The sequence below is a fragment of the Nomascus leucogenys genome, chromosome 9 (genome assembly GCF_006542625.1).
Source record: "Nomascus leucogenys isolate Asia chromosome 9, Asia_NLE_v1, whole genome shotgun sequence".
NCBI classification, from domain to species: domain Eukaryota; kingdom Metazoa; phylum Chordata; class Mammalia; order Primates; family Hylobatidae; genus Nomascus; species Nomascus leucogenys.
The window spans coordinates 41,486,921-41,513,027 of NC_044389.1; the positions used below are offsets into that span (position 1 = coordinate 41,486,921).

General features: G+C 35.9%; 1 protein-coding gene across 22 annotated transcripts in view; it reads right to left on the reverse strand.

The window, feature by feature from the left end:
* ADGRL3 (adhesion G protein-coupled receptor L3) overlaps positions 1-26,107 on the reverse strand; it is an 871,587-nt gene that overhangs the window by 321,134 nt on the left and 524,346 nt on the right. For all 22 annotated transcript variants that reach the window (XM_030818870.1, XM_030818875.1, XM_030818872.1 and 19 more), the window contains 2 exons: positions 13,728-13,742; positions 10,810-11,610 (listed from right to left, as the gene is read on the reverse strand). In XM_030818870.1, the coding sequence (XP_030674730.1) occupies positions 10,810-11,610; positions 13,728-13,742 (816 nt within the window). The remainder of the gene's footprint in view (positions 1-10,809; positions 11,611-13,727; positions 13,743-26,107) is intronic.

Consider the following 26,107-nt stretch of genomic DNA (forward strand, 5'->3'; position numbering starts at 1 on the left):
TTAAATATGTAATCTCAAAAGAAATAATAAATAATAACTTATTATGGTTCCTAGTTAACCAGTGAATAAGGGGCAATAACATATTTCAGATTTTATTTATTTAAAAGTCATACCTTATTTTCATTTAGAATAATAGGTTAAAATTAATTACCATTTCAGTACCATTTGATACACTAAAGCAAATTCTTAACTCAGGAATTTGGGGGGAAGGTTTCGGGATGAAACTGTTTCACCTCAGATCATCAGGCGGTAGTTAGATTATCATTAAGGAGCACATAATCTAGATCCCTTGCATATACACTTCACTATAGGGTTCTCACTCCTATGAGAATCTAATGCCACTGTTGACGTGACAGGAGGCGGAGCTCAGGCGGTAATGCTCACTCATCTGCTGCTCGACATCTGGGCTCACCTTCTGCTGTACGGCCCTGCTCCTAACAGGCCATGGACCACTAAGGAGGAATCCTGCTCTACAACACCGGTTACTGTTTGCTTGTCCCGATTCCACTTCAAGATTGACATGTCCTTGTTGCCTTGCATTTATTTGCTCCTTTAGCTTATCTGCTTTGACTTCAGTTCTAATATATATCCATCCTGCTTCTCCTTACCTTGTTTCTCAGTTGTGGCACCTGTATTGTTTTAAATCCCTGATGGAGGCAATGTGACAAAGCAGAAAATCAGGCAGACGAGGATTCTAAATGTAGCTCTGGACTACATATGTGACATTTTAATTATTAAAACTCTCTGATGCTCAATTTCTTCATCTGGTAATGAGTATGATGCTGTCTTTGCATGATTATTGTTAGACTTAAATCTGATAGTCTTTGTAAATGGCCAGCAAACACCTAAAAAATAGTAGGGAATACTGCTTTTTTTTTTTTTTAATCATCCCCTTTTTTCTTTCTTCTCAATTTGTTTTCAATAGACTGTAAGTTCATGAAGACAGGGCCAATGCCTGCCTTGTTCTTTGTTGTAACAACCACAGAACATAGAATAGTGTCACGGTTCAGCTCTACTTAAAGACATAGTTTCTGTCTGAAGGAAAGAAAGGAATAAAAACAGAATCAGTCAATGAATCATCCATCTTCTGACTTAATTTCAACTCCTACTTCTACATCTCACAGCAGATCTTTGTGCCTGAATTCTATTTTTCATTTTTGTCTTTTTGTTAATTCTTTCATTTCCACTTTACCTCACCACAAACTACTCATGGCCCTCAGTGGGCTTCTCATAAAATACAGAAGTCTAAATTTTCATTTACTATTTAAATATGAATGCTAACAGCCAAATTATCGAAGATATTGAAAGGTTTGCCATGTTTTAAAAGTAATCTATTTTATAATTTAATGAGTAGTGTGTTTCTAAATATAGTACTATTTTCTTGTTTTGAAAGGCAAAAGTTTCTTCAAAGACATTCGCACTTAACAAAATAATTAGCATTAGAGATAATTTTCAGATAAATTTTAATGTCAACAAATACCTAACTCTTCGCTTACTCCTGTATGTTTTTTTGGCAGAATTTTTTTTGTTTTTTTTTTTTTGTTTTTTTGAGACAGAGTCTGGCGCCTAGCCAGAATTGTTTTTTCTAACATTATAGGAAAAAAAATAAATTTTAAGGCTAAAATATTGCAGTCACAAGGCATTTTATATAGAAAGCACTGGCTAATTTTGATTTGTATCTTCGCTAGTATAAATAGATGCAAAAAGTTGGCCACTGATTTGTACTACTGAAAGGCATAATGAAAAGCAGCCAGAATTCTTTTTAAGTAAATAAGATGAAGTATTCTCCATCTGTTTTCAGGGAAATCAGTTAACATACCTCATCTTGTAAAATTATATAGTATAGTAGATTTTACCTGTTATTTACGTATCTTGAATTATTTTGTCATTAATCATTATTATCCGATAATTGAGCTTTCTAGTGGTAAAGTAGTTATTAAGCAGGAAATACCATTGTGCTTAGAAACTCATACTATTGCCTGTCAAGCCTAGTCCAAGGTATTTGAACACTACTTAAAAATGCTAAAAACAGGCCAGGCGCGGTGGCTCACGCCTGTAATCCCAGCAATTTGGGAGGCTGAGACGGGTGGATCAATAGGTCAGGAGATCGAGACCATCCTGGCTAACACGGTGAAACCCCGTCTGTACTAAAAATACAAAAAAAATTAGCTGGGCGTGGTGGCGGGCGCCTGTAGTCCCAGCTACTCTGGAGGCTGAGGCAGGAGAATGGTGTGAACCCGGGAGGCGGGGCTTGCAGTGAGCCGAGATCGCTCCACTGCACTCCAGCCTGGGCGACAGCGTGAGACTCCATCTCAAAAAATAAGAAGAAGAAGAAGAAGAAGAAGAAGAAGAAGAGTAAGAATAATAATAATAAAATATTAAAAACAGAGAAGTGAAGCATATGTCTGACTTGGCTATTCTAACAGCTATTACGTATTAGAGTCAACTCTCACTTATCCGTGCTAAGATGGGTAGAAGCATAGCATTCTTAAGGTGGAACCACTAGATAATCATTACTTTTGGCACTGTTACCAACCCTTACAAGATGTGCCAATAAAGAGCAACAGCACTATTCCAGTTCCACCTGCCTGCCCTCTGGTGGACATGCTAATAAGCAGTGAAACGGCTACAGAAAGGACAGCTGGTGTGAGTGGGAAGCTTATTCACAAATAAGTCATCTTTCTTTATTACTGTGAAATACAGGTAGAAATGATTTTGATTTCATGTCTAATAATTATACATTTATCGGGGACATCATTCTGTAGAAACAACTAACGTTAGAGCATTTGTGAACCTTTTTATTCCTTGCCTCTTCTCTCATCCATTTGGAAGGTCACCTAGTCAGATGAATAACAAACTAGGTTCAGCTGTGTAGTTAAGTTCAGCTTTGCTTTGTACAGGACTGTGATTCTTCTACTCAGAGCCTGAAAGGCAGATGTCATTCTGGGAAGTTTTACCCTCAATTATGAAGAAATAAAAATACAGGAAAGGTTTTAAAAAAAAGCGTAAGAGAAAATTCAGCTGCTGTGAAGTGGCAATGGGATAGCTCTTGCAATTTTCGCAAGCTTTGGCTGTGCTCCCTGAAAAATCAGCAGCAGCAATGTCCTTCCGGCAGCAGCTGTCACTGCAAGCAAAGCAGCAGCACTGGAAAGAAAAAGAAGGGGCTCCTCTGCAGACAGAGAAAACAGCTGATGCATAAAAATACAGACAGGGCTGAAATTACCAACAAGTTGCTGACTGTTTTTTCCTTCTTGTAAAGTTCACTCAGCTACTAAGATAGATGTAAATTAAACTTCAGAGACAATGTGGTATCTCAAGTGGAACTGTGAAGGAATCATACCCTAGGCTGAGGACAAGTTTGATTTAAGATCCTACTACTTTTAGGCTCTATTTTCTGACAAGGATACACCATATTTAACTAAACCATTCAGGAAGCAGATTCAGCTACCTATTAAACACGTGGCAGTTTCAAAATGTTCAGGATTCTCTGCCCAGCACTCACATTACTCAGCTGTCATAGTAAAGGGCTCAGATATATGATGTGAAAATTACATTTTAACGAGGTGTCATGTGTGTTTAAAGTTCTTATTCATCACTACACAGCCACAGCTTATACTGGAGACACAAATGCACTTAATTTGCATATTATAAGGACAGAAGGTGCACCATATCCTATTGTTAAACTGTTATGTGTAGGCTTTTTGTTGGTTTAGATTCTACTATCTTTAGCATACATAAGAATGGTTATATTTACATAATCTCAAATGGCTTTCAAGAAAATGTGGATTGTGTTTGGGAAGCAGAACAGCAGGTAACAAGACAGTAGCTACATCTCTTTATCATTCTATTGTTAGTACTTATTGCTGTATGTGTTTTCACTAAATCTCAACCAGTAGATTTTTAGATCTGTTAGACATACTAATTTTAGGAAATTTTTGAAACTCAGCTTCTCTGCCTGTTATTACCAATTTGAACCTACTTCCCCCTCCTCCTTCAGTAGGAAATACTGAAAAACATTTGAATATTTAACAACGAAAATTAGACTGTTTGATGGACAGCTTAGAAACAAACTGTAAGAGTCAAAGAAAATACCTCTCATCTCACTCCTCTTTATTAATGAATAATCAATTTGGCAGAAGGTGGTTTGGGAGAGAGAAGAGTTAAGGGTGAAAGTCAGTCAAAACCAGGCACTAATCATAGCTAAAAGCAAGTGATGCAACTATCTGACCCCCTCCCACCAGCTGTATCAGGATATAACATATGGTTTTAGAGTTATGATGCTCATGTGAGAATCACTCAAATAACCTGCAAAGCAGCTAAGTATTATTTGAACATTTTAAATGTACGTCTTACAAAAAATAGCCAATTAAAGGTAATAATAAAGGTATACTTTTATATTGTATTTTATAAGACAGGAAATAGGCTCAGGTGAAAGTATATTTGAAGAAAATTCTCGATTTGATAGTTCTGTATCTGGTGCTCTGCCCAGAAAAAACAGAGGAAGTGCTTTCACATGTACTTTGTACTCAAGTGCTAATGCTTAAAATCATTTTGGTACCTGTGTCCAAAGCTGAATCACTGGTTCTTTAGAAAAAATGTATTTTCAAGAGAACACAACTATTACGCATTTCTAAATATAATATATTTTCCATTTTCTTCAAGTTGAAGAAATCCCTACAATTTGTCAACTAAACAATTTAAGAATATGTTCTTAATATAGAATTCTTTAAACAGTTGCCCACTTTCTTCCATACTGTAAAATTACTGACTTTAATTTCTTCTGGAAGAAAACACATTAGGTATTAATATACTTCTCTTTATCACACGCTAAAGTGCCCCTTAGATTACCAAAGCTCACAACAATGTGGGTGAAGCAAGGGAGAAGCTGGGGGTAGAGGGTGGGGGTGGGGAGGATGACTGAGTGACTTAAGAAAACTTAGATTATAGATCCATGTGCTGACAGTGAAGATGACTACCTGAGGAGCATACACAGAATCTTAATAAATCACATTTAGAAATTATACTTCTATTCACCTAGTATCTTGAAAAAGCAGATTTAAAAAATGTAGTCCATTTATCCATTTAATCATTCAACAGTCTTTACAAAGCACCAACTATTTATCAGACATTTTAAGAATTTGTAGACAGGCTGGGTACAGTGGCTCACACCTGAAATCCCAGCACTTTGGGAGGTCAAGCTACTCAGGAGGCTGAGGCTCGAGAATCACTTGAACCCAGGAAATGGAGGTTGCAGTGAGCCGAGACTGTGTGCCACTGCACTCCAGCCTGGGCAACACAGTGAGACTCTGTCTCCAACCAAAAAAAAAAAAAAAAGGAATTTGTAGAAGAAACTGACTAAAACAATATCAATAAGATTATTACAATGTGAATCAAAGTCTACTTAGTTCCAAAAAAAACTTTTTATAAAAAATTAGAGCTTCTTTGGAGTTGTATTTTCCTTAATATGTGAAATATAACTGTATTATTTAAAATTTTAAGAAATCATTTGCAAATATATTTGCTATATGAATGCTAAATAGCAGTATAAAAATAAGTTCTGATTTATGTTTCCACCAATTTCATGCTGGGAAATGACAAAAATGCTGGCAATTTTACATTTAATATCATGTAGAATAAGTGACAACAGGATAGTGTTCCAAAAGTAATGTTTTTAGAGAAACATAGTAAATGAATTTTAAACTTCTTCTAAACTTTGCCAAGAAAAACTGGCCAATTAATGATCTTTTTCAAGGAGAAACTTCACTTAGAGTCTCTGAAAACATTTTAAATACAAGTTTAAAAAGTCAATTGAAATTAATTTCTTAACACAGCTATTGTTGAAAACAATGTTTCACAGATTGTACAATTTCTCAAGATATTTCTTCTGAAAAATAATGCAAACATACATGTCATACAATTGAGCAGCTCAACAAAAGGTAGGGATTTTAAAAAATGTGACAATTAAAAGTCAGGGGATGAGTGTTAGGAAAAGTAAGGAACTGGAATTAATAACTCCTGAAACCACTTTTAGAATACTTTGAGGAGTTAAGCTTTTTTTTCATGTATTTCCTCCAAGGTTACCATTTCAGACTTTAAAAATGACCCTTGTAGAATGTAAACTAGTACAGCCACTATGGAAAACAGTGTAGAGATTCCTTAAAGAACTAAAAGTAGAACTGCCATCTGACCCTGCAATCCCACTACTGGATATCTACCCAGAGGAAAAGAGATCATTACACACAAAAGACACTTGCACACGTATGTTTACAGCAGCACAATGTGCAATTGCAAAAGTATGGAACTAGCTCAAATGCCCATCAATCAACGAGTGGATAAAAAAACTGTGATATAAATATATAGAATGGAATACTACTCAGGCATAAAAAGGAATGAATTAATGGCATTCATACCAACATGAATGGACTTGGAGACTATTATTCTAAGTGAAGTAACTCAGGAATGGAAAACATCATATGTTCTCACAAGTGGGAGCTAAGCTATGAGGATGCAAAAGGAATAAGAATGATACAGTGGACTTTGGGGACTTGGGGGAAAGGGTGGGAGGGGATGAGGGATAAAAGACTACAAATTTGGTTCAGGTATACTGCTCGAGTGATGGGTATACCAAAATCTCACAAATCACCACTAAAAAACTTACTCATGTAACCTAATACCACCTGTTCCTCAAAAACTTATGGAAGTAATTAAAAAAAAAGAAAAAAATGGAACGATAAAAAGACTAAAAAAAAAGACCCTTATAAAAAGAAATCATTTGATTTCATGGTTGAAGAGTAGATACAATTTTTAGAGTACAAATACATCGTAATTAACTTGTAATACGAACTACAAATGATGCTTGTATCTAGGGGGTGCCTGGTGCTAACATCCGGACAATTTTGGAATAAGTTATATGAGCTGCAGTGCTTTAAAAGGGCTTTCACTTAGAAAATGTGGATAAAAATGGTCCTTGTAGGGTTGGTGCAAATCTATTAGGTTGTTACTGTATTGTGCCTATTACATATATTTTCTCATTAAAATATAAAAATAATCTTCTGAGGTAGGAGTTATTTTTCCATGTTATAGTCTGAGGAAATCGAGACTGAAGACTGAACAAACTGCCCATAGTCAAATAAGAGACAGAGAGAATTGAAACCCATGTCCTTCTGACTCCCAAGCTCATGTTCAGAAGCCTATGCTACCTATGAGTAAGCATCACCAAGTGTCACCAGAGGATCTTTACATACCCAAGAGAAGTATATTTGCCTTTTATTTTTCAACACCAGATCTTTTTACAGGAGACATAAAACATAGACACCCCTTTATATAAAAAACTTCAAAAGAATGATTTTTCATTGATTGGAATACAGTTACAATCATCGCAAAAAGACTCAGCCTGCTACCAACAGATGGTAACGACAAATATACTTTGGGTCTACAGATTTAGGATTAGTTTTTGACTCTAACATATTTGTAATAAGTTGAGGGTTTCTGTACATAGACACATAGGACCCAAAATAAAATGGCAATAAGAATTCACTAAAGGCAATTTCTTTGGGGAAAAAAAAAGTCAGTGTAATTTACTAAAGAAAAATACCCAGCTGAAACTGTTTGTGTGAAATAAGATAAACAGCCTCTATTAACGATCATTGAAATTTTCCTATCAGTACATATGATGCATAAAATTTATTTCTATACATATTCTTTCCACCTCTAAACTGCAATAAGTCCACGCTAAGGCACTAGCTTTTCAATTTGAGCATTCATGCATGAAAATTGATAGTTTTTTGTGATTATATTGACAAATTTAACAGGTGAAATTTCACTATTTGTAAAACAGACAAAGTCTTAATTGTCGTTGTTCAAAAGGAATGAAAATTCAATCTCCTGACTTAAGTTAGGAATTCATTTTAAAAGCTGAAGTCTATCACTTCTTAATGTTTGCTACTTCAATAGCATCCTTTTGTTTATTAATTTATTTTCTGAGACGGAGTCTCGCTCTGTCACTCAGGCTGGCGTGCAGTGGTGCAACCTCGGCTTGCTGCAACCTCCACCTCCTGGGTTCAAGCGATTCTCCTGCCTCAGCCTCCCTAGTAGCTGGGATTACAGGCACCCACCACCATGCCAGACTAATTTTTTTGTATTTTTAGTGGAGACGGAGTTTCACCATGTTGGCCAGGCTAGGTTTTTGAACTCCTGACTTCAAGTGATACGCCTGCCTTGCCCTCCCAAAGTGCTGGGATTACAGGCGAGAGCCACCGCGCCCAGCCTTCAATAGCATCCTTTTAACAAATATGGGCACTAGTACATGAGGGCGAGATGGACCATGTTTTAACTCCCATAAACAGACAACCAAATACATTTTTAAAAAATGAAGGTATAATTTTCCTTATGTTCACAATTATAATGATTCATTCTTTTACCCACCCCCCATATGTATGTACATACATACATATGGAGGGGGATATGTACATACATATGGAGGGGGATACATGAATATATGAATATATAAACATACAACAATAACCATATGAATATGTATACTAATACACATATGACTATACATATATACAGTACAAACAAAAAGCATATAGTCATATATGTGTATGAGTATATATATTCATATGTTTATTATATGCTAAAATTGTATGTATGCTAAAAATATTTTTGGCAAGTTTTTAAACACATGGGATTATGGTACCATCTTATTCTTTAAGGACATGTTCCAGTCAAAAAAACCTAAGAACCATCCATAACAAAGTTTTCACTAACCAAATATAAATTTTAGTTTAAGAATATCACAGCTATGAAAGGAGTGTCTTCCCAGAATCCTCTAGATAATGGATTATTGATTAGGTTTTAAACTGTAGAATGCAGTGGGTTAAAAAAAAAAAACAAACAAAAAACCTTACCTGTACAGCAGTGAGTCAGACAATAGAGTTGGTCTAGGAGATTTTGTTGAGGACTTAGGAGAAATTGCTTTTGTTGCAATTGCATATTTAGTCTTTTCTTTCCGTAAAAGCCAGTTCAACATAATATCAGCATTGCTGATTGTGGAAACAAGTGCTGTCACTCTGACTGAAGACTTTCCATGATTAGAGAAAATACTACCTAATTTGTCATTCTATCTGAATGAGAAGTGAAAAGCCATTCATTCATTCATTCATTCATTCATTCATTCCACAAGAGTGATTGAGCCTTATTATATATATGCAATGTATTACACTAGAGTCAGAGAAGACAGAAATAATGTTAAGAGAAAAATACAACAAAAGAAAGGGTTAGGCAAGGCCATTCGCCATAAAAAACTTAGAATCTACTTCAGTAAAAAGATATGCATATACTAGACTAAGTTAGAAGAATGTCGTGCTAATAAAAGAGTAATTTGAAACATAATGCAGAAAATAAGAAATATTAACAGGATTGCACTTTATTTTAGCAAAGGTTTTGTGCACTTCACTATATAAAGAACTAACCTGCTGAAAATGACAAATGCCCTTCAAAGAAGGAGGGCTAAAAATTGGAGTTGAGCAAAACAAAGGAGAGTCAATTTCTTGTAGTTACACATTTTTACAGCTGAATGGCAAAAATAATTTAATTTTTGAATTGCTATATTACCGTCTAAATTCAGACACCTCTATCTTAGTTTTCCATTATACTTTGTCTTGGAGAAGACTATTATGGCTAGTTGATATGGTTTGGCTCTGGGTCCCTACCCAAATCTCATCTTGAATTGTAATCCCCATATCCCCACATGTGGAGAGCAGGACCTGGTGGGAGGTGATTGGATCATGGGGGCAGTCTTCCCTGTGCTGTTCTTGTGATAGTGAGTAAGTTCTCATGAAATCTGATGGCTTTATAAGGGGCTCTTCCCCTTTCACTTGTTCATTCTCTTTTGCCTGCTGCCTTGTAAGACATGCCTTTGCGTCTCTCTCACCTTCTGCTATGATTGTAAGTTTCCTGAGGTTTCCTTAGCCATGTGGAACTGTGAGTCAATTAAACCTCTTTCTTTCATAAATTACCCAGTCTTGTTTATATCTTTACAGCAGTGTGAGAATGGACTAACACACTAGCTAAAAATTTTAACCTTTAAGAGAATTGTGTTCAGTTGAGTACATAAAAATGAAAAAAAAAAGCTATTTATGATTGTCTTTATACAACATTAAAAGTAAATGGTATGTTTTCAATGGAAAAAGGGCACTTTTAAAGAATTACAATTAAAACTCTATAAAAAATTGCAATGTCTTATACAAATCGAGGTATATTTTTACTGTACTTAGCAGTTATGAAATTTTTCTCAACATACAAATTAAGTTCATTCAGAACAGGCAGACTCAAACTGACAACCTTCCCAAAAGGGGAGGTCAGATATGATGTGCTCTGTGAGGTGAATACATTGGTGCGGGCTCCTGAAACATAATATCAAGTTAACCCTTTGACATGTTCCAAGTAGACAGCACTTCTGTGGGCATTTCACAATTAATTAGACAGGCTGGCATTCTATTTTAGCAATAGTTTTGTGCAGTTCACTACACAAAGAACTAACCTGTTGAAAATAACAAATACCCTTCAAAGAAGAAGAGCTAACGACTGGAGTTGAGCAGAACAAAGGAGAGTCTACTTCTCGTAGTTACACATTTTTATAGCTGAAAGTGATCAGCAGCAACCTTCTTTAGATGTAAAGGTAAAGAACAATTTTCAGGTACACAGGCCAGAAGACCACAAAGAAAGTTTAATAAAAACATAAAATGAACTTGCTGAGAACAAACAGTAAATATTTCCCCAAAGAGTACCACAAAAGGTTGAACTTACCTGATCTACTATCCAGAGGTCCAAAATCCAAAGAATATTTCACGACGTGATAGTTATTCCATACATAAAGTAGGTTGTCCCTGGGGTTGTAATCCACAGCTGCAATGTACTGGTATGAATTAGGAAAGGGTACATCCACCAAACTATCCTTGCTTTGGTCGGTGTTGTAAATGTAGTCAATCTTATTTCCAGTGGCCTCATTGTCATCATCCTCATATACAGATTTGACCACATACAGAATTCCACAAATCATAAAGGCATTGGAAGCTGACCTTTTATCATATGCAGTATCCCATGTTCCTTCAATCCGGAGGGTGTACGGGTTCAACTGACTAATGACAATTTTACCATTGTTTTGTTCTGTTGCATAGATTACCCATAGCCCATTCTCATCTACTGCCAGGTCTATGTCAGATTTGCCTCCCCATCGGTAAGGGGAGGTATCATGGTAATTGGCATTCGCTATGATAGCCTCTCCACTCTTTATCCTAGTCCGCAAATCAAACTTTACTATGTTCCTGGTGCGCTCTTTGTTGAAGAACAAAGCTCCATCATACACTACAAATCCTGTGCCATCCACCCTATGAGGGAGCTTGTAGGTTGTAGTTGGTCTTCCAGCAATGAAGTCATCCTTGGATGAATACTCAGTCAGGGTATCAGTTCTGTAGGGAGTCCAGGGCATATAATAAATCTTGTCAGATGCCTGCAGAGGGTCTTTGCACCACGCCCCAGATTGGTGGTCGGACTCAAACAAATGTTCACTCTGGTATACTCCTTTTAGTAGTCCAGGACAAAGAAAAACTGTTGGAAAGGAAACAGTTAAAATAAATAAATATATTAATTTCATATTTTGTTATATAGTCTTATTTTTCACCAAATGGAATGCAACTCTATCAAGAGATACCCACCATCACTTATTTTGCTGCATTCTTTTAAGAACACAAAGTATTCTTCCACATTAATTTTGGTTTCATTTCAAAATCATTTTGATTTTGATAACTGAAAAATATCTAGGCTTTTTGTGAGTGGCTGTGCATTCCTGTGATTGTTACCTTTGTAAACATGCTAAAATATTTTTGAAAATATATATCAGATGTAACATATGTCTATGTATTATATAGACATATAAGAAATACAAATGTTTACAAACAATACTTTTAATAGTTCACTGAAGAACATATTTCGAAACAAAAATTATTGTTTTCATTCTGATGAAATTCACCATTCAGTAGTTATCATTAAGAAACAGATGAATATCTCATAGTAATTTTTTAATAAAGGAAAAAGAAAAGCCCTGTAATACAGGCCACTGAATCTTTTGGCAAAAAAGCTCTCAACGTTGCTACAACACACACAGAGCATGCAACCCACACAATAAAAAATGAGTGATGGATGGATACTGGAAGGAAAAGAGAAAGGAAGAAAAAGAAAGGAAAGAAGGAATAAGGAAAGAAGAAAAGGTGAAAGGTTACAGAAAAGAACCCAAGATCTGGATTTTAATCAGTTAAAAATGTCCTGTTAAATACAGTAGTATTGGAACTTAAAAACATGTACCTTTTACTGTTACATGAGAAGAGCATTAAAACCCAAGATTACTTGCTATAATATTTTGCTGCTCATACTTCAGAATGAAAATGGCCAAGAATCATCTGATTCAGTTGATTTTTAGTATGATTCAGTAGCGTATCATGTGAATGGTGGTAAGAAAACCTGGCTGATTCATCTGTAGTGAAGGGGCTATAAAGCAATGTTTCCCAAAGGGTGGTACTTGAATCACGTGTTTCAAGTGGCATAGCTAGATGTTACACAGAAAGAAAAAAGGGATCCTTAGCCACATGTGTTTAAGAAATGTTATATTAAATATAATTGTGGCAGAGAGTCTAATCGCTTAAGTACATTCGTGAATCTCCAAGGCAGAAGTGGGAAGGGTGAGCAAATTTCACACACTAATTGGATCATGGCACCTTTATCATAGAGCTTCTTTGGAGTATAGAATTCCGCTGAACCTACTATGGGAAACACTGCTCTAATATATTTGCAAAGCAAACACACTGAAAAATAATCATGCAGTCTACTGTTATGTTTGGAATGATTAGAAGTGTACTGGGTGAAAAAATTAGAAAATCACAGTCATTTGGATATTGACCCTTTTTTAATGATTAAAGTATTATTATTTTGGCATTAGTGATTAGCTTTTAAACAGTAACTATAAGCATGGATGCAATGAAAAACAATCTAAGATGAAACTCAGGTAGGTTTTGGAGATTATCAAAAAGAAAAGTACATTACTAAAATGCCCAAAGTTTTACTTTTAGAGAAATAACAAGTTTGGGAACAGGCTAACTACCAAAATCTTCCATAGCAAGGATAGAGGGCCATCATCAATATACAATCCATAATAATATTGATTATAAGACTTTCATATGCTTGCTATAATTATAAAGGATAAGTATTCATTGTTATCAAAATTGTATATAATCTTTATGCTAAATAATCATCCTTGATGACTAAAGTAACTTACTTTAGGTGGTTCAAAAAACTTTTTCCCTTTTCCCCCAATAGTTAAAAATTAATGGAATAGGGAAACCATGCCAGAGCTATGAAAAATTACGTAGTATAGAAATAAAAACAAATTAAAGCAACCACTATTCATCACCATGAGTTGGATTTCTAACTACTCAAAAATAGAGGGGAATAAAATACACTGTTGAAAATTTTATACTACTAAACTCTTCTTAGATAAAAGAAGCTGACTCTTGTCAGTAATACAGATTAAAGTGAAGTTGAGCAGCAGAAGTAGTAAATAAATTTTCATAAAATAGATAAGAATTAATAACAAAATTATTTTAACTAAATGTTAAACTGTTAAATAACTTAGCCTATAAATAGTATATAATTTATGAAAGGTATTTAATTACCTTTTTGTTCCACTTCTATTGGAGAGAGAGAAGTAAAGAGAGAAAGGAGAAAAGAGAATAGATTAATGGTACGGTATTGGCCAAGCACTTTTTATTCACCTCTTCCAAACTGAAAGTAAATAATTTATTTCACTCATACTTGCTTTATTGAACATTATATGTTTTAATAAAACCCATCTCTCTAATACAGTTATTTAAAAATAATCATATTATATGCTTTAAAATATAATATAAACTTTGAGAAAAAGGGCAAAAATTAATCAAACTATGATTAAATAAACACACCATTCCAAATTACAGACATAGGAAATGCAATATTCATAATAAGAACACCAATATTTCCATTGGAAAGGCAGGTCGGCAATTATACAAAGAAAGCTTTCAAATAGTTTGACTAGTCTCACTTATAAATATTATAGTTTATACCACTATTTCACATAATAGTTGTGCTTTTTATGCATTTCAAAGAATTTGTTCAGAAGGAACTACTCGGCAACTCATTTCCTAAGGCCTAAGATTTCCTGTAGCTTGTCAGTCGTACGAGAAATGCACCTCATGAGACTACACATTAATGTGGAATGATCTTACCCTAAATAAATTGATTTGGAATCCTTATTGAAGAAACTTTTATCCCTCCCACTCATTAGTATTTGATATTACTGTGGAAAAATACTGTGTTTCAGAAAAATATGTTATCAGAAGGTTTAGAAAAATAATGAGCCACTGGCTCTGGTCTTTTCTGAAATTCTTAACAGAGTCAACATACACTTATAAAAATAGAGATCCTCAAACATGTTATGTTTATACATTTCAAATTAAATTCCTTAATTATTTTTAAGGTACTGACCAATACAAGTCAGTAAAAATTTTGGAAAATTGTTAACATATTCAGAAACTCATCAAGCAGCATCTCTTTATCTTATAAACATTTTGTTTCACAGAGACAATTTGCTACATTCTAACATGAAAAAAGGGACCAATGAGAAAAAAGAGGAGAATGTCAGGGAAGAATGAGTTCACAACACAAACTTTAAAAAATCACAGATTTCAAGTGATGTTAAACTAAAGCAATTTCAGTGGAAGAGATGAACTGAGATATGCACAATAAATAAATTTAAAACGCTAGTAAGGTTTCAAAAACAAGTAAGAAATACCGTTTGGGATAATTACATTTGGGTGATATCTTTTTACTTAATCTAAGCTTGCATGTCTCCAGTTATTGTGAAAACCATACTCGTTTCTCTCCAACGACTTTTTTGAAGCCTCAATATCATGTTGCAAAGTGATACTGAGTGGTGACATTCCTCAATCTCACCAAGGAAGAACTGGCATATATCAAAAGTTCTGCTTAGAAAGTTGCAAATAAGGTTATCAAATTTTAGATCCTTCATCTCACTAATTAATAAATATTATTATGTTTTAAATAATTTCAACTTTTATTTTGGAATCAGGGGGTACATGTACAGGTTTGTTACATGGATATATAATGTGATGCTGAGGTTTGGAGTATGACTGATCCCATCACCCAGGTAGTGAGCATAGTATCTAATAGTAAGTTTTTCAACCCTTGCCCCCCTGCCTCCCTCTCTACAAATATTATTTTTAATAATATTTCTTGGACGCTTTTAAAAACTGTATTATACTGTCATATTTATCATCATCCTCAATTAACCTTTATTGAGTAACTCCAGGGTTTACTGGACTGTATGTCTCGAATAGGCTACTACAGGCATCTCAAGCCTTATCTGAGATGCACTTCATGCTTATACCAGAATAATAACAAACCTATATTCAGACTGACAACTAAGCACCTTAACAAACTGCATAATCGATAGTCTCAAAAGTATAGATATTATAACGAAGGCTGAGGTTGGGACATACGAAAGCTGACATTTTTCAACAACTAGCCTACAAAGAAGTTTTCAGAACTAATTTGGTTCCTTGAAATAGCCTTAGATAGCGATATCTTCCTGATAAATACAGAGACAGAGACTTACATTCTAAAACACAAAAATGCTCGTTCATGGAACTTTAGTCTTCTTTCACATAAAACTCATAGACAATCTTATTTTTGAGTGGAAATATCTTAACTTCTTTGTGAGTTTTATTTCTCTCTTCAACAAATACTTAATGAGGAAGACAGGCTATGTAACAAAAAAGTATTGGCAATGGTATCTGTTATATTCTTCAAATATTATCCTGCACTTTGATGGAAATTTTTATTTTTTGAAGAGCTTTAACCTCTATTAACTCAACTGCCATTTGGCAAAATTTTGATTTTGATTTTCTGGTCTTGTTTAGTATCAGAGAAATTGGCATAAGCTGTAGAATAAGTAAAGCTTGCCTCTGTTGATTGCTGGTTACTCAAAATGAAGATTTATTAGGCTGTTGTGCTTTGGAGAAAATTATTATGATCTTGCCCATGTCATGACTGGCTGTAGCTCATTTATCATTTATTTGATATTTTCAAGACTGAAGTAAAACAGTCCTATAATTTAAGTTGAAACAAGCACACACAAATCATATTCCCATAACAAAAACTGGCAAGACAACATAATTTGTCATTGAAAAGCTTAGTAACACTAAGGATTGGCCAGTCATTACCTATCATTTAATTCTGATTCTAGAAGCTTCCCTTCACTGAATGAATAATCAAATTACATGAATACAAGAAACAAGCACACTACTGTATTCTGCACAACCACATAATAAATACTCAGTGAATAGCTCTTGAATTAAATACATAATCCAAGTAACATTGAACAATTTTGCTTCTTGATATTTTAAGCATGTGGTAAAAAGAAAAAGTGGTGAAATAGAATCTGCATTCACTACATAAAATCATAGTGCAATGCATTATCTGTGTAATGTCTGTATATTTTAATGGGTGGGGAGGAAAGTAAAATTTATAAGCAATTTGTATCTCTAACCCATTAAGTATAAAACTGGAGAGCAAAAGAAGAAAAAGTATATGGGTGGTATTGTGGGTTATATTGGCAAAAAACATTTGTTGCTATAAAACAGCCTGCAGTGATCTAAAAACACAGGCCTAAAATACTCCCTTCCCTCCTCTCTGTAATGAGATAATAAATAAATGAATTGCATGATGACAACCGTGCAAGGGCCTTTTTCAGGATCTCTTGTTTTTTAGTCTAGTCTAATATCCTGAATGCTGGCATAGCTGTCATTGTTCATTTCCAAACGTTTTTGAAACTAGTTAGTCTCCTTTTCTCTCTACACTTTTAATTTCCAAACTATTTTTACTGTGCATTCAGCCTCTATAAATATGTTTATATATTTCCTTAAAGTGATTTCATCGTTGTCCTTTCTCAAACTAATGTCATAAGCTATATCCTGTGGTTAGAGTAAATGACAAATTCAAACTAAGGAGAATTTTATTCTGTATAAAAGAAAGAAATAGGTAAAAATGACAAGTAAATTTTCCTCTATATTTCCCAAGAGTTCATAAAATAGATATAATAGTGATGTTATTGTTTCAAAAAATAAGATATTTGTTCAGCCATTTCTGAATCATATGCAATACCTTTGAATTGCATTGTTTAATTAGAAAAGGTACAGATCAGAGAGCATACGTATGTACTGCCAAACTTTTTAAAATTACATCACAAAATAGAGAGAAATAAATTTGTTGCATGCCAAAAATTGTTAATGCCATAACTAAGAACTATGAACTTGTATTCAATTTTAATGTTTAAATTTTCTTTTAAACTATAGACATCATAGAACACATTTTCTATTTACAATGCAGAATGTTACAATCCAATAATGCCCCTATATTTCTGTAATCTATAAGAAAAAAGACACTTATAGGGGACATAACATGGTAATAAAATATTAAATAATTTATAAACAATTTTTTTCATTGCAATGTAATAGTATTGTTAAAAGAATGATTTTCCTTGTAACATTTGGTTTAGACTATTAAAATACATTTGGGTACCCTTATCACATGGCAGCTGGGCAGTTGGGATATGGCAGAAAGGCAAAATAAGAAAGTAATAAAAAAATCACAACCAGTTACCTATAAGTTGCATAATCGAAAGCTCACAATAATACCAGTTGAGCATCCCAGATCTAAAAATCTGAAATAAAAAATGTTCCAGGCTGGGCGTGGTGGCTCACGCCTGTAATCCCAGCACTTTGGGAGGCCGAGGTGGGTGGATCACCTGAGTTCGGGAGTTCGAGCCCAGCCTGGCCAACATGGTGAAACCCTATCTCTACTAAAAATACAAAAATTAGCTGGGCGGGGTGATGCATGACTGTAATCCCAGCAACTTGGGAGGCTGAGGCAGAAGAATCACTTGAACCCAAAAGGCAGAGGTTGCAGTGAGCCAAGATCGCGCCACTGCACTCCAATCTGGGCGACAGGGTGAGACTCCTTCTCAAAAAAAAAAAAAAAAAAAGTTCCAGTGAGTATTTCCTTTGACCATCATATTTGAAAATTTTCAGATTTTTTCAAACAAAAAAATTTTCAGATTTTGGAGCATTTAGGTTCTCCAGAACAATGAATATATTTCAAAATCCCAAACATCCAAAATCTGAAACATTTCTGATCCCAAGAATTTTGGATAAGGGATACTCAGCCTATACTTTGTATATGAACGGCATTTTATAATTTAATAAAATGCTTTCACATGAATCATCTTATTTAATTATTGAAGTATTAACAGCAGAACAATGTGATATTGTATTTATTATTCCCATCAGAGAAGAGTAAAGAGGGTCTAAACACTAAAGGATTTGACCAAGGTCAACCCTGGTAGGTGGCAGAGTCCTGCCATTTGTCTAATACCATATGCTGTCTCTCACAACTTACAAACTCAATGAAACACAGTTTAATTGTTGTACTCTTGCTCTCCATTTCCTCCCTGTCATCAAACCCATGAAAAAGCACATTTTAGAAAAGACAAAAATATAAATAGAATCTCCCTGAGGGTAGGCACTATATCTGGTATAATATTCATTCATTAAGTACTGAAATTTTGCATACAAAACTGAGTAGACTTTTTTTTTTTTTTTGAGATGGAGTCTCACTCTGTTGCCCAGACTGCAGTGCAATGGCGCAGTCTTGGCTCACTGCAAGCTCTGCCTCCCGGGTTCACGCCGTTCTCCTGCCTCAGCCTCCCTAGTAGCTGGGACTACGGGTGCCTGCCCCCACGCCTGGCTAATTTTGTTTTGTATTTTTAGTAGAGATGGGGTTTCACTGTGTAAGCCAGGATGGTCTCGATGTCCTGACCTTGTGATTTGCCCGCCTCAGCCTCCCAAAGTGCTGGGATTACAAGCATGAGCCACTGCACCCAGCCTTAAGTAGACATTTAAATGCAGGCATTCTCATTATCCCAACTTTTCAAATGCGTAAACTGAGGCACAAATACCATGGCTCTATGGCTAATAAGCTTAGGTAGCTAAGCTTTGTTTAGGTCGAGTTGAAACAGGAATTCAGGTTTGGATATTATTCATTATTGATGTTCAATAAGATAAAAATTCATCTTACTCATCTACAGTGCTCAACACATAAACAGAGCTTAATTGATATTTGCCATGCTTTGTGCAATGACTAAATGGCACTATGGTATTTTCAAAGAAAGGGACAGAATGACACACTTCAGTGCTATCACCACTTGAGACTAGTGTACTAGTGTTACAAAGCAACTCTCTAGAGAAGATAAAATACAGGAAAAAATAATGGTTTCCACATTTCTTGACTAAGGAAAACCAAGGTTTCTCTTATCACCGGAAACAAACCTGTGCTGAATAACTCATGCCTCCCTAATTGTTATTATTCCAAAACAGATAATTCTCTTCTTCCATTCCACTTCTACCAAGAAATACAGAAGCACTTCAGTAAATAGAAATAAAAAAAATTGTGAAGTTCATTCAATTTTTTGGTATATTGCATATCAAAAATTCTGACAGACATCTGTCTCTTTCAGTAATTAAAGTACTAATCCTTTATTTAATGAGAGACAGGAGTAATCTCTGCAGCTCAGCTTCTAAATTATGTTTTTCAAATCATACCTATGCATCACCGAATAAAAGTGCTGCTCAAGTACCTTGTATTACAATGGCTTTATATAATTTGTTTCCAAAATTAACACCTCCTAATGAATTTCATCCTGGAGTGTGCAGATTGAAAATGTCAATAATTCATAAAATGCTTTTGCTAGCCATATTCTAATTTAAACACTTAAATGCAATATCTATAGATGCTACAGAAACTGAGATGGCCTTTTATTTTGTATTAACATTCCATGCCATTGATGGATCTGCAAAACCTTTCAAACTATTAATTTAGCCTTTTAGAAGAAAATGCAGCTCTCTTAGTAGACTCTTTTGAGAATCTATTTATAATAGCTTTAGTAAAAACAATAATTTTTCAAAGTTATTATTGGTAATACTTAAAGTTGATACAAAATTTGCTTCTTCAATGATGTACCCTTGTTATAATGATTTGTTACTACTATGTGATAACCACATGACATTTAAAGTTGCTAAACAAAAAACAAAGGCAGAGTTACCTCAGATTGTATAAGACTAAATATGCCTGTTTTTTTTTTTTTTTTTTTTTTTTTTTTGAGATGGGGTCTCTCTCTGTCGCCCAGGCTGGAGTGCAGTGGCGCGATCTCGGCACACTGCAAGCTCCGCCTCCCGGGCTCACGCCATTCTCCTGCCTCAGCCTCCCGAGTAGCTGGGACTACAGGCGCCCGCCACCACGCCCGGCTAATATTTTGTATTTTTAGTGGAGACGGGGTTTCACCGTGTTAGCCAGGATGGTCTCGATCTCCTGACCTCGTGATCCGCCCGCCTCGGCCTCCCAAAGTGCTGGGATTACAGGCATGAGCCACCGTGCCCGGCCATGCCTGTTTATATATTAGATTCACTGAATCCATCTGTGGAGCTCCTGTTATGTGCAACACACTTAACAGCTGTGAATAGAGACAAATAGTAACAATCATAACACTTAACAGTTACTGAATGTGTACTCTGTGAAGAGTCAATCTGTGAATCATTTTATTTCATCCTCATCGAAACTCATGACTTTGGTGGTACTACTATTACAGGAGTTATTAAGAAATTATTTTAGGTATGTAAAAAGGGTAAGGAGTCCTCGGTAAGGCTTTTTCTTTTAATAAAAACAGCTCCCAAAACATTTCTTTTCCAATAGAAAAGTGAAAAGCCTGAGTGGCAAGCATTGATATGTAAATGCTGGGAAACAGAAACCTGATCCACCCAACATGTTAGTTCCCACCCTCTTCTAGTCACCACATATGCCAGGTGTCATGGCTGCCTCTAGATAACACCACCTGTGCAAGACATCATGGCGACCTGCATCTGTATATTAAATGGCTAAGGTGGGAGGGCCAGTTTTTTTCACCGGCTACGTGAATGACACACTTGGTAAAACCAATCCCCTGGGCTCTATGCAAATTAGACACCGCCTCCTCCAGCCTCCCAGTATAACTGGCTGCTTTCTGTGGAAGGGGCAGGGGTTTTTATCTGTTCAGAGCCCTCACTCCCTCTGTATGGGGGAGCTTTTTTTCTTCTTTCTTGCCTATTAAACTTTCCTCTTCTTAAAACCACTCCACGTGTGTCCGTGTGATTAATCTTATCGGTTCGAGACAAGGGACCAGGGTGTTTCTCTGGTCATTGGTGCCATATCACTATTACGACCATGCTATAAAGGACAAACTAATTTCTGCTTCAGGGAAACTTATAGTCTAATAATTGGTGATTTTCAGTATACTTATTTACTAAAGATAAGCTGTTCTTAAATGCTGTCAAAGAAATCTGTGTAAAGACATTAAAAAGAGACAAGAATAGAAGTGAATGACAGAGAAAGGGGGAATTGTCAAGAGAAGCTGAAGTTAGAAACACAAGGCATAACAGTTTGACTAAAATTAAACTTCCTATGGAAAATGTCATCTATTTGCTCCTAAGACATGTATTTTTGACTGATTCTTATTACTAGGTTCTATACATCCAGCTCTGGATATGTAACAAATATGATATTAAAAATGAATATAGATCTAATTTCAGAAATTTGGTAAATACTTTTAAATTAATAGTCCCAGAGTTTGGAGGCTGAAAGTATGTTAGATGCCATTTAGTTTGAGTTGATATTTTATAAATAAGAAAAATGAAACCAGATAATTGAGATATTAGCTCCAAATCACAGTTTATTTTAGATTAATTGGCATTCCAATTTTATCAAACACCAAAAAAACTGATGAGTAAAGATCTTAAACCTACCTTCTAAGGGCTTCAGCTGACATATATAGGATATATTTGACTTACTTTCTACATGTCAATTTCTAAAGAATTCTACAATTAATTTTATTTTTTGTTTCAGTTCTAGAAATCATATTTGTACTAAGGAACATATTATTAGTCACCATGTTATTATTAAATACAAAATACTTTCTGTTCTTTGGCTAGTGAATGCGGCCCCAAGTTGACCGAGGCAGTTGAAAGAATTCTACAAAGTGACAGAGTATTCCATAGTTCTTAAGCATTCCTAGGCTATTCCTCAAGATTTTGGGTTTTGTTGGTGTTTTGTTTTTTTCTCATGGAATGTCTTGTTGGGTTTTGTTGTTCTATTCTCTTGCATGAAATGAGATAGAAACTTACCATTCCAAGATTAATTCACAAGATTTCAAGAGCTCTGGTAGAGATAATAGTTATAATACTATCAGAAATAAACTAACTTCACTTCTTACAGCTAAAGGTTTATCTTGTCAATAGAATTAGGATAGCAATTTCTGCCTTCAAAATCCATAAAATTGTTAAGTGAATCAAAAATTATCACATTACTTACTACTTTATTTTAAATACTCCTAAGGATTAAAAAGTAAACTGTGGGCCAGGCATGCTGGCTCATGCCTGTAATCCCAGCACTTTGGGAGGCCGAGGCAGGTGGATCACGAGGTCAGGAGATCAAGACCACGGTGAAACCCCGTCTACTAAAAATACAAGAAAAATTAGCTGGGCGTGGTGGCGGGCGCCTGTAGTCCCAGCTACTCAGGAGGCTGAGGCAGGAGAATGGCCTGAACCCGGGAGGCAGAGCTTGCAGTGAGCCGAGATAGCGCCACTGCACTCCAGCCTGGGCAACAGAGCAAGACTCCGTCTCAAAAAAAAAAAAAAAAAGTAAACTGTGATTTGGGGCTAATATCTGAATTATTTGGCTTCATTTTTCTCATTTATAAAATATTGGCTCAAATTAAATGATATCCAAATCTTTAGATTCATTATTATAATCTTCCAATATGTGTTTCTTATATATTTTTATATAATTTCAGAAAATTCAATGAATCTGCCATCTCTAGAAAGAAACTTTTATACAAACAGTATTTGTTTTTCAGGCTTTCTATGAAATTTCTATTCATATTTGAAAGGCCAAACATTTTGTAAAACCTACATGAAGCTTCTGATTTACCTTTTATTTTTTTCTTACCTAATCTGCTTTGTGTTTGTCACTGAGCACTCACATACCTCAAAAGGGGAGTGATGGGAGGAAAGGATGGCTTACACAATGATTGTTGCTTGTGAAAGTGACTCTGTCCATGTAAAACCCTCAAATATACTGTGATGGTTAGTATTGAGTGTCAACTTCATTGGATTTAAGAATATACAGTATTTTTCCTGGGTGTGTCTGTGAGAGTGTTACCAAAGGAGATGAACATTTGAGTCAGTGGACTGGGAGAGGCAGACCCACCCTCAATCTGAGTGGGCACCATCTAATCAGCTGCCAGTGCAGGGGCTAGAATAAAGCAGGCAGAAGTTGGGAAGAGCAAACTTGTTGAGTCTTCTTGGCTTCATCTTTTTTCTGTGCTGGATGCTTCCTGCCCTCACACATCACACTACAAGTTCTTCAGCTTTTGGACCCTTGGGCCTACGTCAGTGATTTGCAAAGGCGCTCAGGCCTTCAGCCACAGACTGAAGGCTGCACTTTCAGCTTCCCTACTTTTGAGGTTTTGGGACTCAGACTGGCTTCCTTGCTCCTCAGCTTGCAGGCGGCCTATTGTGGGACTTCACCTTGTGATTGTGTGTCAATACTCCTTAATAAACTCCCCTTCATATATACATCTATCCTATTAGTCCTGTCCCTCTAGAGAACCTTAATACTGTTGCTAAGAAAGATTTGTAATCTGTGGAATTCCTCCTTATTGATATTCACATTTAAGTTATTCTTAGTCCTACTTATTTAGCATTTACACTATACCAGTATATTTGCTGGGTACTTCCTCTATTATCTTATTTAATCCTCACATCAACCCTGCTGAGATTATTGTCACCATTATGCAGATGAGGAGACAATAGAAGACTCATATAACTAGTAATTGGTAGAGCTGGTGTTTGAACTTTGAAGCCTGCACTAAACCTCTGTGCTATGCTCCCTGGGAAAACAGAACATAAGGATTATGATAATTATGAGAACAACTTATATTTATTAAGTGCCTGGTACTTCCTTATTATCCACTTAATGTACTACCATTAGCAATTAGATAGTGTCATGATTTCAATATTACAAAGGTGGAAACTATGTTACAGATAAATAAATAGTAAGTGCCACATTCAAGATACAATGCCAGGCTTCTCACCACAGCACAATTGCTAAACCACTATCTTTCATGTGCAAGCTACTATTATTGAATATCTCCATTGATTAAAGAGGAAATACTATTCCCAGCTACCCCTATTACTTAGTACATGCCATCAGTGCTTTATCTGCTAAGTTATACTTAGCAGAAATAGAAAATTACTTGATGGCCTGCTCTTAATAAAAATATGATTGTGATTTCAACAAACAAAACATTTGAAAGTTAATATCAGTAACTAGGAATAACTTATCTTAAAAAAGTATCACTCTAGTAGGGCATGGTGGCTCACACCTGTAATCCCAGCACTTTGGGAGGCTGAGGTGTGTGGATCACGAGGTCGGGAGTTCGACACCAGCCTGGCCAATATGGTGAAACTCCATCTCTACTAAAAATACAAAAATTAACTGGGCTTTGGTGGCGGGTGCCTGAAGTCCCAGCTACTCAGGAGGCTGAGGCAGAAGAATCGCTTGAACCTGGGAGGTGGAGCTTTCAGTGAGCCGAGATCATGCCACGGCACTCCAGCCTGGGTGACAGTGTGAGACTCCGTCTCAAAAAAAAAAAAAAAAAGTATCACTCTGAGTTTTGCTAAAGAATCTCTTCTCAGAGTCATCTATTTAAGATCTCTTTTCAGATTACATTGTTTTTCTTGGACACCATTTAAGGCAGTATCACATTCCAGACTTACAAGGCACAACGTTGGTCACTTGGAAAGCAAGGAGCCAGCATTTGAGTTAAGTCAGTAATGTCTGACAGGGGATGGGAGCAGTGGCTCAGGCCTGTAATCTTAGCACTTTACGGGGCTGAGGCAGGCAGATCACTTGAGGTCAGGAGTTCAAGACCAGCCTGGCCAACATAATGAAAACCAGTCTCTACTAAAAATACAAAAATTAGCCAGGCGTGGTGGTGGGTGCCTGTAGTTCCAGCTACTCAGGAGGCTGAGGCAGGAGAATCACTTGAATCTGGGAGGCGGAGGTTGCAGTGAGCCGAGCATGGCCACTGCACTCTAGCCTGGGGGACCGGGTGAGACTCTGTCTTAAAAAAAAAAAAAGAAGGCCGGGCGCAGTGGCTCACGCTTGTAATCCCAGCACTTTGGGAGGCCGAGGCGGGCGGATCACGAGGTCAGGAAATCGAGACCACGGTGAAACCCCGTCTCTACTAAAAATACAAAAAAAAAATTTAGCCGGGCGTGGTGGCGGGCGCCTGTAGTCCCACATACTCGGAGATGGTGAGGCAGGAGAATGGTGTGATCCCGGGAGGCGGAGCTTGCAGTGAGCCGAGATTGCGCCACTGCACTCCAGCCTGGGCAACAGAGCAAGACTCCGTCTCAAAAAAAAAAAAAAAAAAAAAAAAAGGCATGACAGAGGTGAAAGAAACGCAGGGGTAGAAGAACTACATATGCCAAGAAGAAAGTGGTATACATAAAACTATTTGCTAGTATTTGTCTTACTTGAAAGAAAAATCATATTTTATTAATCATGTATGTTACAGTACATTTGTAGAAGTAGCAGTTTTCTCATGTGGTTCCTCCTGTTTCTTCTTTCATTCTTCAGTGACCATCACAGTGTGTTCATGACAATTCAGTAGCATGATTCCATTGGCCTAACCAAATATACTTAACTGGATAGTGAATGGTTTCTACTTATTTTCCACTCTTTATAATGGATTTAGTTCTGCAGTATTGGGATATTTAATACAAGAATTGCATGCCTCTGAGAATGATGGCATCATATGCCGTAGCTGTTTTCCTTACGAATTTATGTT